This window comes from Papio anubis, chromosome 20, assembly GCF_008728515.1.
Source record: "Papio anubis isolate 15944 chromosome 20, Panubis1.0, whole genome shotgun sequence".
NCBI classification, from domain to species: Eukaryota; Metazoa; Chordata; class Mammalia; order Primates; family Cercopithecidae; genus Papio; species Papio anubis.
The window spans coordinates 33,535,530-33,546,855 of NC_044995.1; the positions used below are offsets into that span (position 1 = coordinate 33,535,530).

Consider the following 11,326-nt stretch of genomic DNA (forward strand, 5'->3'; position numbering starts at 1 on the left):
ATAGCATTTAGAGCAGACTGTCTCCCCAAAAAGCCCCCAAGGTGAGAGTGCATAGATGGGGGTGTTTATCCCCATTTCGCAGATGATCAGGATGAAGCTCAGAGGAGAGGCAGGAGTCGCACAGGCTGCGCGATACTGACCCGCGTCGGGGTCCAGGCCAAGGTCCCCCGCCTCCGCCCCAGTAGCCGGGAGGCTTCGGTCCCTTTAAGAAAGCCCCGCGGAGCCAAGCAGGAAAGGGGAGGTGCCAACGCCCGGGACGGACGTCTGCACCAGCCAATGGCTGCGGCAGTCGCGGCAGCGGAGGCCAATGGGCACGGCAGGGGCGGGGCCAAGCGGCCGAACCTGGTTCCCGAGGCGCGGCGGCCGCGGCTGGGGGCGGGGAGGGGGGCGCAGGACCCCAAGCGGGGGTCCCGGAGCCAGAGGCAAGTATCCTGGGGTGCTGGGGGAGCCGTGCTGGCCAGGCCGCTGCCCTGGCCTAGACTGGTCCGAGGGCTAGCGCGCCGGGGGCTGCGGCCGATGGGCGGGGCGAGGGGCCGCGGGGGCGGCGAGCCGGGGGGCACGGGGGTCGGGGGTGCCCGAGGGGGCGCGGCCGGGCGGGGGTGGTCGGGGATGGGGGTCACTGGGGGCGAAGGGGATCCAGTGGGGGGATCCCGATGGAGGCGTGCAGGGCCAGGGGAGCCCGAGGCGTGCGGGGGTCGGGTGCCCCAGACTGGTGGCGTCAGACAGGCGTGGGGCGTTGGGGGCCTGGGTCGCGGCTTGACTGAGGGCCCGGCCGGGGCTGTGGGGCGTCAGAAGGGCGTGGGGTGTTATGGGATCGGAAAGGGGGGGCGTCTGGGGACACTGGAGTGTTTACGGCGAGACGGAGCCGCTGTGGGGGGAGCCGGCCCGTGCTGGGGGCGGTGGTGGTTGGGGCGGGGGGTGGGAGGGGAGGCCGAATTGTGCGGGCGCGGGGAATTATGGGGGTGGGGGCTGGGAGGGTCTCAGAAAGTGGGGCCCTGAGCCCGGGAGTAGCAGGCAGGTGAGGGCTGGGGAGGGGATGCGGCCGGCTGGTTTGATGGCTGTGCCACACTCTTCTGAGCTTGGGGCCTGGGGGACGGAGGGATTGGTTGTTGGTTCAGGAGGCCTGGGGCAAGGACGAGGCTGTGGACTGTGGTGGGACCTCGGCCACTCCTGAAAAGGAGGCTTCTTTGAGGGGGTGGGACCGAGGCCTGATGAGAGGAGGATGGTCTCCTAGAGAAGGGTTTGGGCCAGGGTCCCTGATGTTGGGGTTGTGGGGGATAGTGTTAGATTCAGGATGTGAAAGGAAAAAACGCTTGGGGTTTCTGGGTGATTACGGTTGGTGCTTTTGGGAAGGGTCTCCCTTTTGGAGAAGAGGCTGGAGGTGGGAGGCCCTGGTAAAAGATTCAATTCCCCCAGTGGCCCTAGAGGCTCTAAAAATGGCTTCCCTAAGGCCTCAGAGGCTGTCCTCTCCACAAAAATCCCAGCACCCCTCGCTTAGCATAGAATCAGGCAAAGCCACAGGGCCTGAAGCCCCAGGTTCAAATCCTCCTTTGGCCTTTGGCTTTCTTTGTGACCTTGGGCAAATGGCTTTGCCCCTCTGGCCTGTTTCCTGTTCTGTAAAATGTTGGGGGGAATCTTCCCTACTTCCTTGAGTGTTTGTAAACATTAAATAATAATTAGCTCTAAGAATGGCTAACACTATTTGAGCCTGATGCCAAGGGCTTGATGCGTGGGTTAATTTCTCCCAACAAGGTGAGGTTGTTATACCCACTGTATAGATGAGGAAACTGAGGCCTGGAGCCCTTGAGTTACACAGAAAGTGATCGGCAGTATGGGGAATAGGTATAGTGGAGTCTTTGAGGGGCTGTGTAGGATTCTGACCCACATCTCTGCCCCCCACTTCCAGGGCCAATTCCCGTCCCCCCAGCAGCATGGCATCGTGTGCTGAACCCTCTGAGCCCTCTGCCCCGCTGCCCGCCGGGGTCCCACCGCTCGAGGACTTCGAGGTACTGGATGGGGTTGAGGATGCAGAGGGTGAGGAGGAAGAGGAGGAGGAAGAGGAGGAGGAGGATGACCTGAGTGAGCTGCCACCACTGGAGGACATGGGACAACCCCCGGTGGAGGAGGCTGAGCAGCCTGGGGCCCTGGCCCGAGAATTCCTCGCTGCCATGGAACCCGAGCCCGCCCCAGCCCCGGCCCCGGAAGAGTGGCTGGACATTCTGGGTAAGGAGCAAGGGTGGATCGGGGTGACCTTGGCCCTGGCCCTCTTGTCCCCTGAGCCTCATTTCCCCATCTGTGCTGTGAGGGTTGGAAGTCACATGGTCACCACCATGATCACCAGCCAGAGGCAACTACTGGAGATGCTTCACATTGATGTACCCCATTCATTGACTCACACACATGTACAATGTGCTGTGTCCCTGTTTCCCAGATCTGGTGACAGTGGCTCAGAGAGGCTGAGTCCCCTGCCCAGAGTCACACAGCCAGCACGCCGGGCACTGGCAGCTCCTAACCCCATCACCGCATCTTTTTTTGGCGTTTGTCTGACACATGCTTGGGCTCTGAAAAATGTGTCCTGAGTGCACGCCAGCCTGGGCAACACAGCGAGACCCCACTTCCAGAACCAAAAGTGTGTCCTGGGGTCAAGTAGATCGGAGGAATGTTATTTTGTTCAGCCTTCTGGTTGGTTCACAGTAGTCATAGTATTGTAAATGCTCAGAGAAATCCTAAAGAAGAAAACTAGGTGAGCCCACACATGTTCCCCCCAACGTACTCTATCACGGCAACTGAAAACAAGAGAAATGTTAGTATTCTGTGGAAGACGTTTTGCTGCTAGTATGGTACTGATATCTAATATACCAAATAATGCTGGTCCCATGCAAATAATAAGATATCATTACCACTATCAATTGTACTAACAATACTATAGTAATAGTATGTAATCATATCGATACTGATGGAACAGAAATATTACTAAATGTCACCACCAGTACTGATAAAAATCTTACCACTTTTTTTTTTTTTTGAGACAGAGTCTCACTCTGTCGCCTAGGCTGGAATGCAGTGATGCGATCTCAGTTCACTGCAACCTCCACCTCCCAGATTCAAGCAATTCTCCTGCCTCAGCCTCCTGAGTAGCTGGGATTACAAGTGTCCGCCACCATGCCCGGCTGATTTTTGTATTTTTAGGAGAGACGGGGTTTCACCACATTGGCCAGGCTGGGCTCGAATTCCTGACCTCAGGTGATCCACCTGCCTCGGCCTTCCAAAGTACTGGGATTACAGGTGTGAGCCACCACGCCTGGCCTCTCATTTTTGTATTTTTAGTGGAGACAGGGTCTCACCATGTTGGCCAGGCTAGTCTCAAACTCCTGACCTCATGTGATCCTCCTGCCTCAGCCTTCCAAAGTGCTGGGATTACAAATGTGAGCCACCATGCCTGGTCATTTTTTACTTTTTGTAGAGACAGGGTCTCACCATGTTGCCCAGGCTGGTCTCAAACTCCTGGGTTGAAACAGTCCTCTCACCTCAGCCTCCCAAAGTTCTGGGATTACAGGTATGAGCCACCATGCCTGGCCTTTGCTTAAGTTCTAAATTCATCCCACTTGGTGCTGTGGTGGAGACACGGTGTCACAGGGCCTCTGCTAACCGAGAGCCCCATGAGCACCTCATTTCATGGCTGGGTACATGTGAGTCATTGCACCTGGCCTTTGCTTAACTTCTTTTTTTCTTTTTTTTTTTTTTTTTTGAGACACAGTCTCGCTCTGTCGCCCAGGCTGGAGTGCAGTGGTGTGATGATGTGATCTCGGCTCACTGCAACCTCCACCTCCTGGGTTCAAGCTATTCTCATGTCTCAGCCTCCCCAGTAGCTGGGATTACAGGCAACCACTACCACACCCAGCTAATTTTTGTATTTTTAGTAGAGACAGGGTTTCGCCATGTTGGTCAGGTTGATCTCGAACTCCTGACCTCAGGTGATCTACCCGCTTTGGCTCCCAAAGTGCTGGGATTACAGGCATGAGCCACCATGCCTGGCCTTTGCTTAACTTCTAAATTCATCCCACTTGGTGCTGTGGTGGAGACACAGTATCATAAGGGCTCTCCTAACCAAGAGCCCCATGAGTACCTCATTTGATGGCTGGGTAAACTGAGGCCCAAACATCTCAGGGCTAGGATTTCAGCCTGAGGGTGGGGAGACTGGGTTCTTTTTTTTTTTTTTTTTGAGACGGAGTCTCGCCCTGTTGCCCAGGCTGGAGTGCAGTGGCGCGATCTGGGCTCACTGCAAGCTCCGCCTCCTGGGTTCACGCCGTTCTCCTGCCTCAGCCTCCCGAGTGAGTAGCTGGGGCTACAGGCACCCGCCACTACACCCGGCTAATTTTTTGTATTTTTAGTAGAGGTGGGGTTTCACTGTGTTAGTCAGGATGGTCTCGATCTCCTGACCTCGTGATCCGCCCGCCTCGGCCTCCCAAAGTGCTGGAATTACAGGCGTGAGCCACCAGCCCGGCCGAGACTGGGTTCTTGCCATTTTGAACAGATGCTGGCCTAAGCTTGTGATTCTCCCACACTGGCCTCTCAAATAGCTGGCAACCCGGCCAGCCTTAGTTTTCTTAAAAAAAAAAAACAAAACCAGCCGGGTGCAGTGGCTCACGCCTGTAATCCCAGCACTTTGGGAGGCCGAGGCGGGTGGATCACGAGGTCAGGAGATCGAGACCATCCTGGCTAACACGATGAAACCCCGTCTCTACTAAAAATACAAAAAATTAGCCGGGCGTGGTGGCGGGTGCCTGTAGTCCCAGCTACTCGGGAGGCTGAGGCAGGAGAATGGCGTAAACCCGGGAGGCGGAGCTTGCAGTGAGCTGAAATCTGGCCACTGCACTCCAGCCTGGGCGACAGAGCTAGACTCCGTCTCAAAAAAAAAAAAAAACAAAACAAAACTAGACCAACCATTATTCACTGAGCTGGTCCCTAGCACCAGTACTGTCACCCTGAAGTCTGTCCCGTCCTGCCCAGTGTCCTGCATGTGGGATCCCCCACTGTGGTGGCCACGTGGCCACTGGAAATTTGGCTTGTGCCTCAGTGTTGGGCCAGCACCCTCTGGACAGCTAGTGGGCATAGCTGAGGGTAGGAGTGGGGGCTCAGGGGAGCGGCTGCCTGTTTAAGCCGCCAGGTGACAGGCTGCATGTCCCTGGACCCTGGCAGGGAACGGGCTGTTGAGGAAGAAGACGCTGGTCCCAGGGCCGCCAGGTTCGAGCCGCCCAGTCAAGGGCCAGGTGGTCACCGTACATCTACAGACGTCGCTGGAGAACGGCACACGGGTGCAGGAGGAGCCGGAGCTGGTGTTCACTCTGGGTGACTGTGACGTCATCCAGGTGCGGACTGGGGTGGGACAGGGCAGGGGCGAGGGGCGCGCCTCACTGGGTCTGAGTCTGCCTGACTGCCGGCTATCCCCACGCACCCCAGGCCTTGGATCTCAGTGTCCCACTCATGGACGTTGGGGAGACGGCCATGGTCACTGCTGACTCCAAGTACTGCTACGGCCCCCAAGGCAGGTGAGAATCGGCCATCCTTAGGGTCTCTGCAGATCTCAGGAGGGGGGTGGGTGGAGTGGGTGTACCCCTTGGCTCATCATATCTACCTGCCTGTTTTATAGACGAAGAAACTGAGGCTGGGTGAGGTGGCTCACACCTGAAATCCCAGCACTTTGGGAGGTTGAGGTAGGAGGATTGCTTGAGGCCTGGAGTTCCAGACCAATCTAAGTAATATAGACCCTATCTCTATACAAAAATATATATAGCTGGGTGTGGTGCACACCTGTAGTCCCAGCTACTGAGGAGGCTCAGGCAGGAGGATCACTTGAGCCCAGGTTTTCGAGGCTGCAGTGAACCAAGATTGCACCATGGCACTCCAGCCTGGGCAACAGAGTGAGAACATGTCTCTAAAAAAAAGAGGAAAACCGAGGCTTAGGGAGAGGAACTTGTTCGTCAAGTCCCACAGCTCCAAGGCGGCAAGTCACTTCCCCTGCACTTTACTGAGGAGGGAATGACAGAGGGCGGAGGGTAGACAGATCCGGGGCTTGAGCCAAGCTCGCTCCTTCTATGCCAGCCCAGCGGGTTTTGGGGTCACCAGGTCTGAGTGTTGCCCCTGCCTGCCCCCACCCCACTAGCAGGAGCCCATACATCCCCCCGCATGCGGCCCTGTGCCTGGAGGTGACCCTGAAGACGGCCGTGGACGGGCCTGACCTGGAGATGCTCACGGGGCAGGAGCGCGTGGCCCTGGCCAACCGAAAGCGGGAGTGCGGCAACGCCCACTACCAGCGGGCGGACTTCGTCCTGGCCGCCAACTCCTACGACCTCGCCATCAAGGCCATCACCTCCAGCGCCAAAGGTGACCGCTTGGATCAGATCCCCACCACCTGCCCTGCAAAGGTGTCCACTCCATGCCAGAAACTTCCAGCCCCAGAGAGCCTCAGACTCAGAACATTCTAGAATAGCCCAGAATATGAGTAGATCCCCAACTGCCCCTAACCTAGGGCCTGTTGCAGACTCGTGGTATATCCCAGACCAGTAGAGTGTTGGAGAATGCAAGTGGATATGGGGACGGGGTGACAGTAGACAGGGCCAGTTCACATACACCATGGGCTAGGCCCTTGCTTGCTTAAGGCTCCATGTTGTAGCTTCCTCAGGAGAGCCCCAGGAAAGCGCAGCCCTTGGTCCTGGGTTAAAATTGGGGAAACTGACGCCAGCGAGCCAGCCTCCGCAGAGGGGTGGGTGTCGGGGTGTCTGTTGGAGTGGTGACGGCCGCTGTGGGGGGCATTGTCTCCCAATAGTGGACATGACGTTCGAGGAGGAGGCACAGCTCCTGCAGTTGAAGGTGAAGTGTCTGAACAACCTGGCGGCCTCGCAGCTGAAGCTCGACCACTACCGCGCGGCCCTGCGCTCCTGCAGCCTTGTGCTGGAGCACCAGCCAGATAACATCAAGGCTCTCTTCCGCAAGGGCAAGGTGGGCCACACCCGCGTGCCAGGCCAGGTCACTCAGCCCAGGGTATAGGGGGTGGTCCCCAACCCTGCATTTGAGAAAGGCATAGGTATCAGCCAGCTGAGCTCTGTGGGGTGCAAGTGGAGAAACTGAGACCCAGACGGGTGCAGGAGTGTGGCCTGGTGACAGCAATTTATTGGCTGAGGCCAGATTCGATCCTCAAGTCTTGGGTCCCCAACCTTTGGCCCAGTGTTTTTTGTTTGTTTGTTTTTTTGAGACAGTGTCTCACTGTCACCGAGGCTGGAGTGCAGTGGCATGATCTCAGCTCACCACTGCAACCTCCTCCTCCTGGGTTCAAGTGATTCTCCCGCCTCAGCCTCCCAAGTAGCTGGAACTACAGGCGGGAGCCACCACGCCCAGTTAATTTTTGTATTTTTAGTAGAGACGTGGTTTTGCAAGCAAGACTGTCTCCAAAAAAAATAAGGGCGGACATGACCATGCACATGTCTCGCTCTGTCACCCAGGCTGGAGTGCAGTGGCACGATCTCAGCTCACTGCAACCTCTGCCTCCTGGGTTCAAGCGAGCACATCCAGCTTATTTTTGTGTATTTTTAGTAGAGAGGTGGTTTTGCCATATTGGCCAGGCTGGTCTCGAACTCCTGACCTCAAGTGATCTGCCCGCCTCAGCCTCCCCATGTGCTGAGATTACAGGCGTGAGCCACTGCGCCTGGTTTGGCCCAGTGTTGAGAGCTCCTCACATAGAACCCTCCATGGATCCCGTTTTTTCTCGGAGTTAAGGTGGAATCCTAGTCACAGCCCTGGGCGTGGTGAGTCACGTCCATAATCCCAGTACTTTGGGAGACGGAGGCAGGTGGATTGGTTGAGCCCAGGAGTTCGCAACCATCCTGGGGAACATGGTGAGACCCTGTCTCTAAAATAGAAAAAATAAATAAGTAGGCCGGGCGTGGTGGCTCACGCCTGTAATACCAGCACTTTGGGAGGGTGAGGCAGGTAGATCACCTGAGGTCAGGAGTTCGAGACCAGCCTGGCCAACATGGTAAAACCCTGTCTCTACTAAAAATACAAAAATTAGGCCGGGCGCGGTGGCTCAAGCCTGTAATCCCAGCACTTTGGGAGGCCGAGACGGGCGGATCACGAGGTCAGGAGATCGAGACCATCCTGGCTAACACAGTGAAACCCCGTCTCTACTAAAAAATACAAAAAACTAGCCGGGCGAGGTGGCGGGCGCCTGTAGTCCCAGCTACTCGGTAGGCTGAGGCAGGAGAATGGTCTAAACCCGGGAGGCGGAGCTTGCAGTGAGCTGAGATCCGGCCACTGTACCCCAGCCTGGCCGACAGAGCAAGACTCTGTCTCAAAAAATAAATAAATAAATAAATAAATAAATAAAAATAAATAAAAAAAAAATAAAAATACAAAAATTAGCTGGGGGTGGCAGGCGCCTGTAATTGCAGTTACTTGGGAAGCTGAGGCGGGAGAATTACTTGAGCCCAGGAGGCGGAGGTTGCAGTGAGCCGAGATCGCGCTACTCCACTCCGGCTTGGGAGACAGAGCAAGACTCCATCTCAAAAAATAATAATAATTTAATAAATAAATACATAAATAAATAATTAGTTGGACATGGTAGTACACACCTGTAGTCCCAGCTCCTCGGGAGGCTGAGGCTGGAGGATTGTTTGAGCCTAGGAGTTTGAGGCTGCAGTGAGCTATGATCATGCCATTGCACTCCAGCCTGGGCGATTGATCAAGAACCTGTCTCTAAAAGAAATTAAAAAAAAAAACAACCTATGGAAACATCCATTCAGCCTCTTGCCAGTGGAGGTGGTGAGGGAGGAGGTGGCGAGGTGGGTGCCTAGATCTCCAGCTGAGACAGATCCACGGGGGAAGAAGGAGCATGTTGCGGGGGCCAATGCCAAGCTTAGTGTGCACTGATGGAGTTTGAGGGCTAGGGGAGCAGTTTAGGGGTAGCTGGAACCCAAGGATATTACCAGAGCTCCATTTGGGACTTGTATGAGTAGCCAGGAACCTGGCCGTTTTTTTTGTTTTGTTTGTTTTTGAGATGGAGTCTCGCTCTGTCACCCAGGCTGGGGTGCAGTGGTGTGATCTCAGCTCACTGCAACCTCTGCCTCCTGGGTTCACACCATTCTCCCGTCTCAGCCTCCTGAGTAGCTGGGACTACAGGCGCCTGCCACCATGCCCGGCTAATTTTTTTGTATTTTTTAGTAGAGACGGGATTTCACCATGTTAGCCAGGATGGTCTCGATCTCCTGACCTCGTGATCTGCCCACTTCAGCCTCCCAAAGTACTGGGATTACGGGCGTGAGCCACCGCGCCTGGCCTGTTTTTTTTTAATTTATTTTTTATTTTTTATTTTTTTTATTTTTAGACAGAGTCACACTCTGTCACCCAGACTGGGGTGCAGTGGCATGATCTCGGCTCACTGCAACTTCTGCCTCCAAGTTCAAGCAATCCTCCCACCTCATCCTCCTGAGTAGCTGGGACTACAGGTGCATGCCACCATGCCTGGCTAATTTTTGTATTTTTTAGTAGAGACGGGGTTTCACCATGTTGGCCAGGCTGTTTTTATTTATTTATTTATTTTTTTGAGATGGAGTTTTGCTCTGTTGCTCAGGCTGGAGTGCATGACACCATCTTGGCTCACTGCAACCTCCTGGGCTGGGTTTCTTGAAGGATAGTGAGGCCGAGGTATGGGTCCAGAGTGATGCCACCCCCTTCCCCTTACAGGTGCTGGCCCAGCAGGGGGAGTACAGTGAGGCCATCCCCATCCTGAGGGCAGCCCTGAAGCTGGAACCTTCCAACAAGGTGAGCAGGACAGGGGCACCCTGGGACTTGCTCGGCTGGGAAGTCCCTCCTGTGGTCTGCCTCAGGTCTTTCTTGCTGTGGTTCTCTGTTGTGCTCCCACCTGGGCAGTGGCACGGGGTAGGTATCTGAAGGGTCCTGGTCAGCTTGTGAAGACCCTCATGACGGCCACATAGGCAGTCTGGGCTCTCACCCCTCCAGCGGCTGAGGGCACTGCCAGCCTGCTCCATGCCAACGTCCTTGGCCTTCCTTCCAGAACCTTCTGTCTCCTGGCTACTTTGTGCTCTGCTCCATCGACTGGCTCCCTAGGAGGGATGGGGTCAGCAGCCCTGACTTTGCTAAGCCCAGAAAGGGGCAAATGGGACCCCCATGTCCCAGTGGTCCCAGCACCCAAACAGCCTAGGGTCCCAAAAGGGCAGAGTGCCAGTGAAGACAGGTTGGCCGCCGCGTGTTCTCAGCTTCCCTGCCTTTCACAGACGATCCACGCAGAACTCTCGAAGCTGGTGAAGAAGCATGCAGCACAGCGGAGCACAGAGACCGCCTTGTACCGGAAAATGCTGGGCAACCCCAGCCGGCTGCCTGCCAAGTGCCCTGGCAAGGGTGCCTGGGTAAGCTGGGGCACAGAATGGGCAGGGGCTGCATGCAGGGCATGCCTACCAGAGGGATTTTATTTTGCATACATGAATGTCCTTGGAGACTGGGCCATCCTGGGTGATGCAGGAGACATGGAGAAGGCCCAGCCCTGTGTGATCATGAGTGGAGCTGAAGGTGGAATTCAAGCTGGAGGGCTGCGGGTGGGGAATGGAGCCTCTTCCAGGGCATGAGGGGCAGTGTCCTGGAGGAGGGACCATTTGATTTGGGTTTTGCTATGTGAGTAGGAGTTTGCCAGAAAGTGGGAAATACATGGTCAGGCAATGATTTGTTGGGAGGTCTGTTTGGGCTATGCTGGCAGCTGAGGCCCCAGAGGCCAGTCTTGACCTCGCTCCACCCTTCTCTCCCCTCCTTTTTATCTACAGTCCATCCCATGGAAGTGGCTGTTTGGGGCGACTGCTGTTGCCTTGGGGGGTGTGGCACTCTCTGTGGTCATCGCTGCCAGGAACTGACCGCCCAGGTGGCCGCCACTCCCTCTGCACACCATGGACCCTGCCCTGCGCTTCCCAACTCCCCCAGGCTCCCTGTCCACTGCCCTCCCTGGTCTAGCCCCCTCCTCCGGGTTAGGGGAGCAGGGATTGGGGGTCGTGCAGCCCAGCCAGCAGGAGGGACTAAGGCCCTCTAGGAGGAAAGCCCAGAGGGAGGGGCCCTCATTCCTTCAGACCCAGTTTTCCCCCACCCTCCTTACTCTGCTGGGCTAGGTCTCCGCCAGGGCCGGCCTCAGTTTCTCCTCAACAGGCCTGGGGGCAGCCCTTCCCCTGCCTAGTCCCCGCCTGAGTGCCAGCCCCCCTGCCCCGCCTGCCGCCCCCTGTCCAGGCTCCCTCCCCGCCACAGTGAAATAAAGCCTCCCATCCTGCAGTTT

General features: G+C 56.3%; 1 protein-coding gene across 4 annotated transcripts; it reads left to right on the forward strand.

The window, feature by feature from the left end:
- The first annotated feature begins 252 nt into the window (after nucleotides 1-252).
- On the forward strand, nucleotides 253-11,326 carry FKBP8 (FKBP prolyl isomerase 8). 4 transcript variants are annotated; one of them, XM_009193893.3, is made up of 9 exons: nucleotides 253-422; nucleotides 1,907-2,223; nucleotides 5,200-5,369; nucleotides 5,461-5,549; nucleotides 6,164-6,384; nucleotides 6,827-6,999; nucleotides 9,739-9,816; nucleotides 10,290-10,421; nucleotides 10,830-11,326. In XM_009193893.3, exons 1-9 carry the CDS (start codon nucleotides 277-279, stop codon nucleotides 10,914-10,916), a joined length of 1,413 nt encoding a protein of 470 aa, XP_009192157.2. In that variant the 5' UTR covers nucleotides 253-276; the 3' UTR covers nucleotides 10,917-11,326. The 4 variants fall into 4 exon arrangements, with proteins under 4 accessions (XP_009192157.2, XP_003915232.3, XP_009192156.1 ...); XM_003915183.4 differs by having other exon boundaries at nucleotides 6,167-6,384; XM_009193892.2 differs by lacking the exon at nucleotides 253-422 and adding an exon at nucleotides 940-1,018.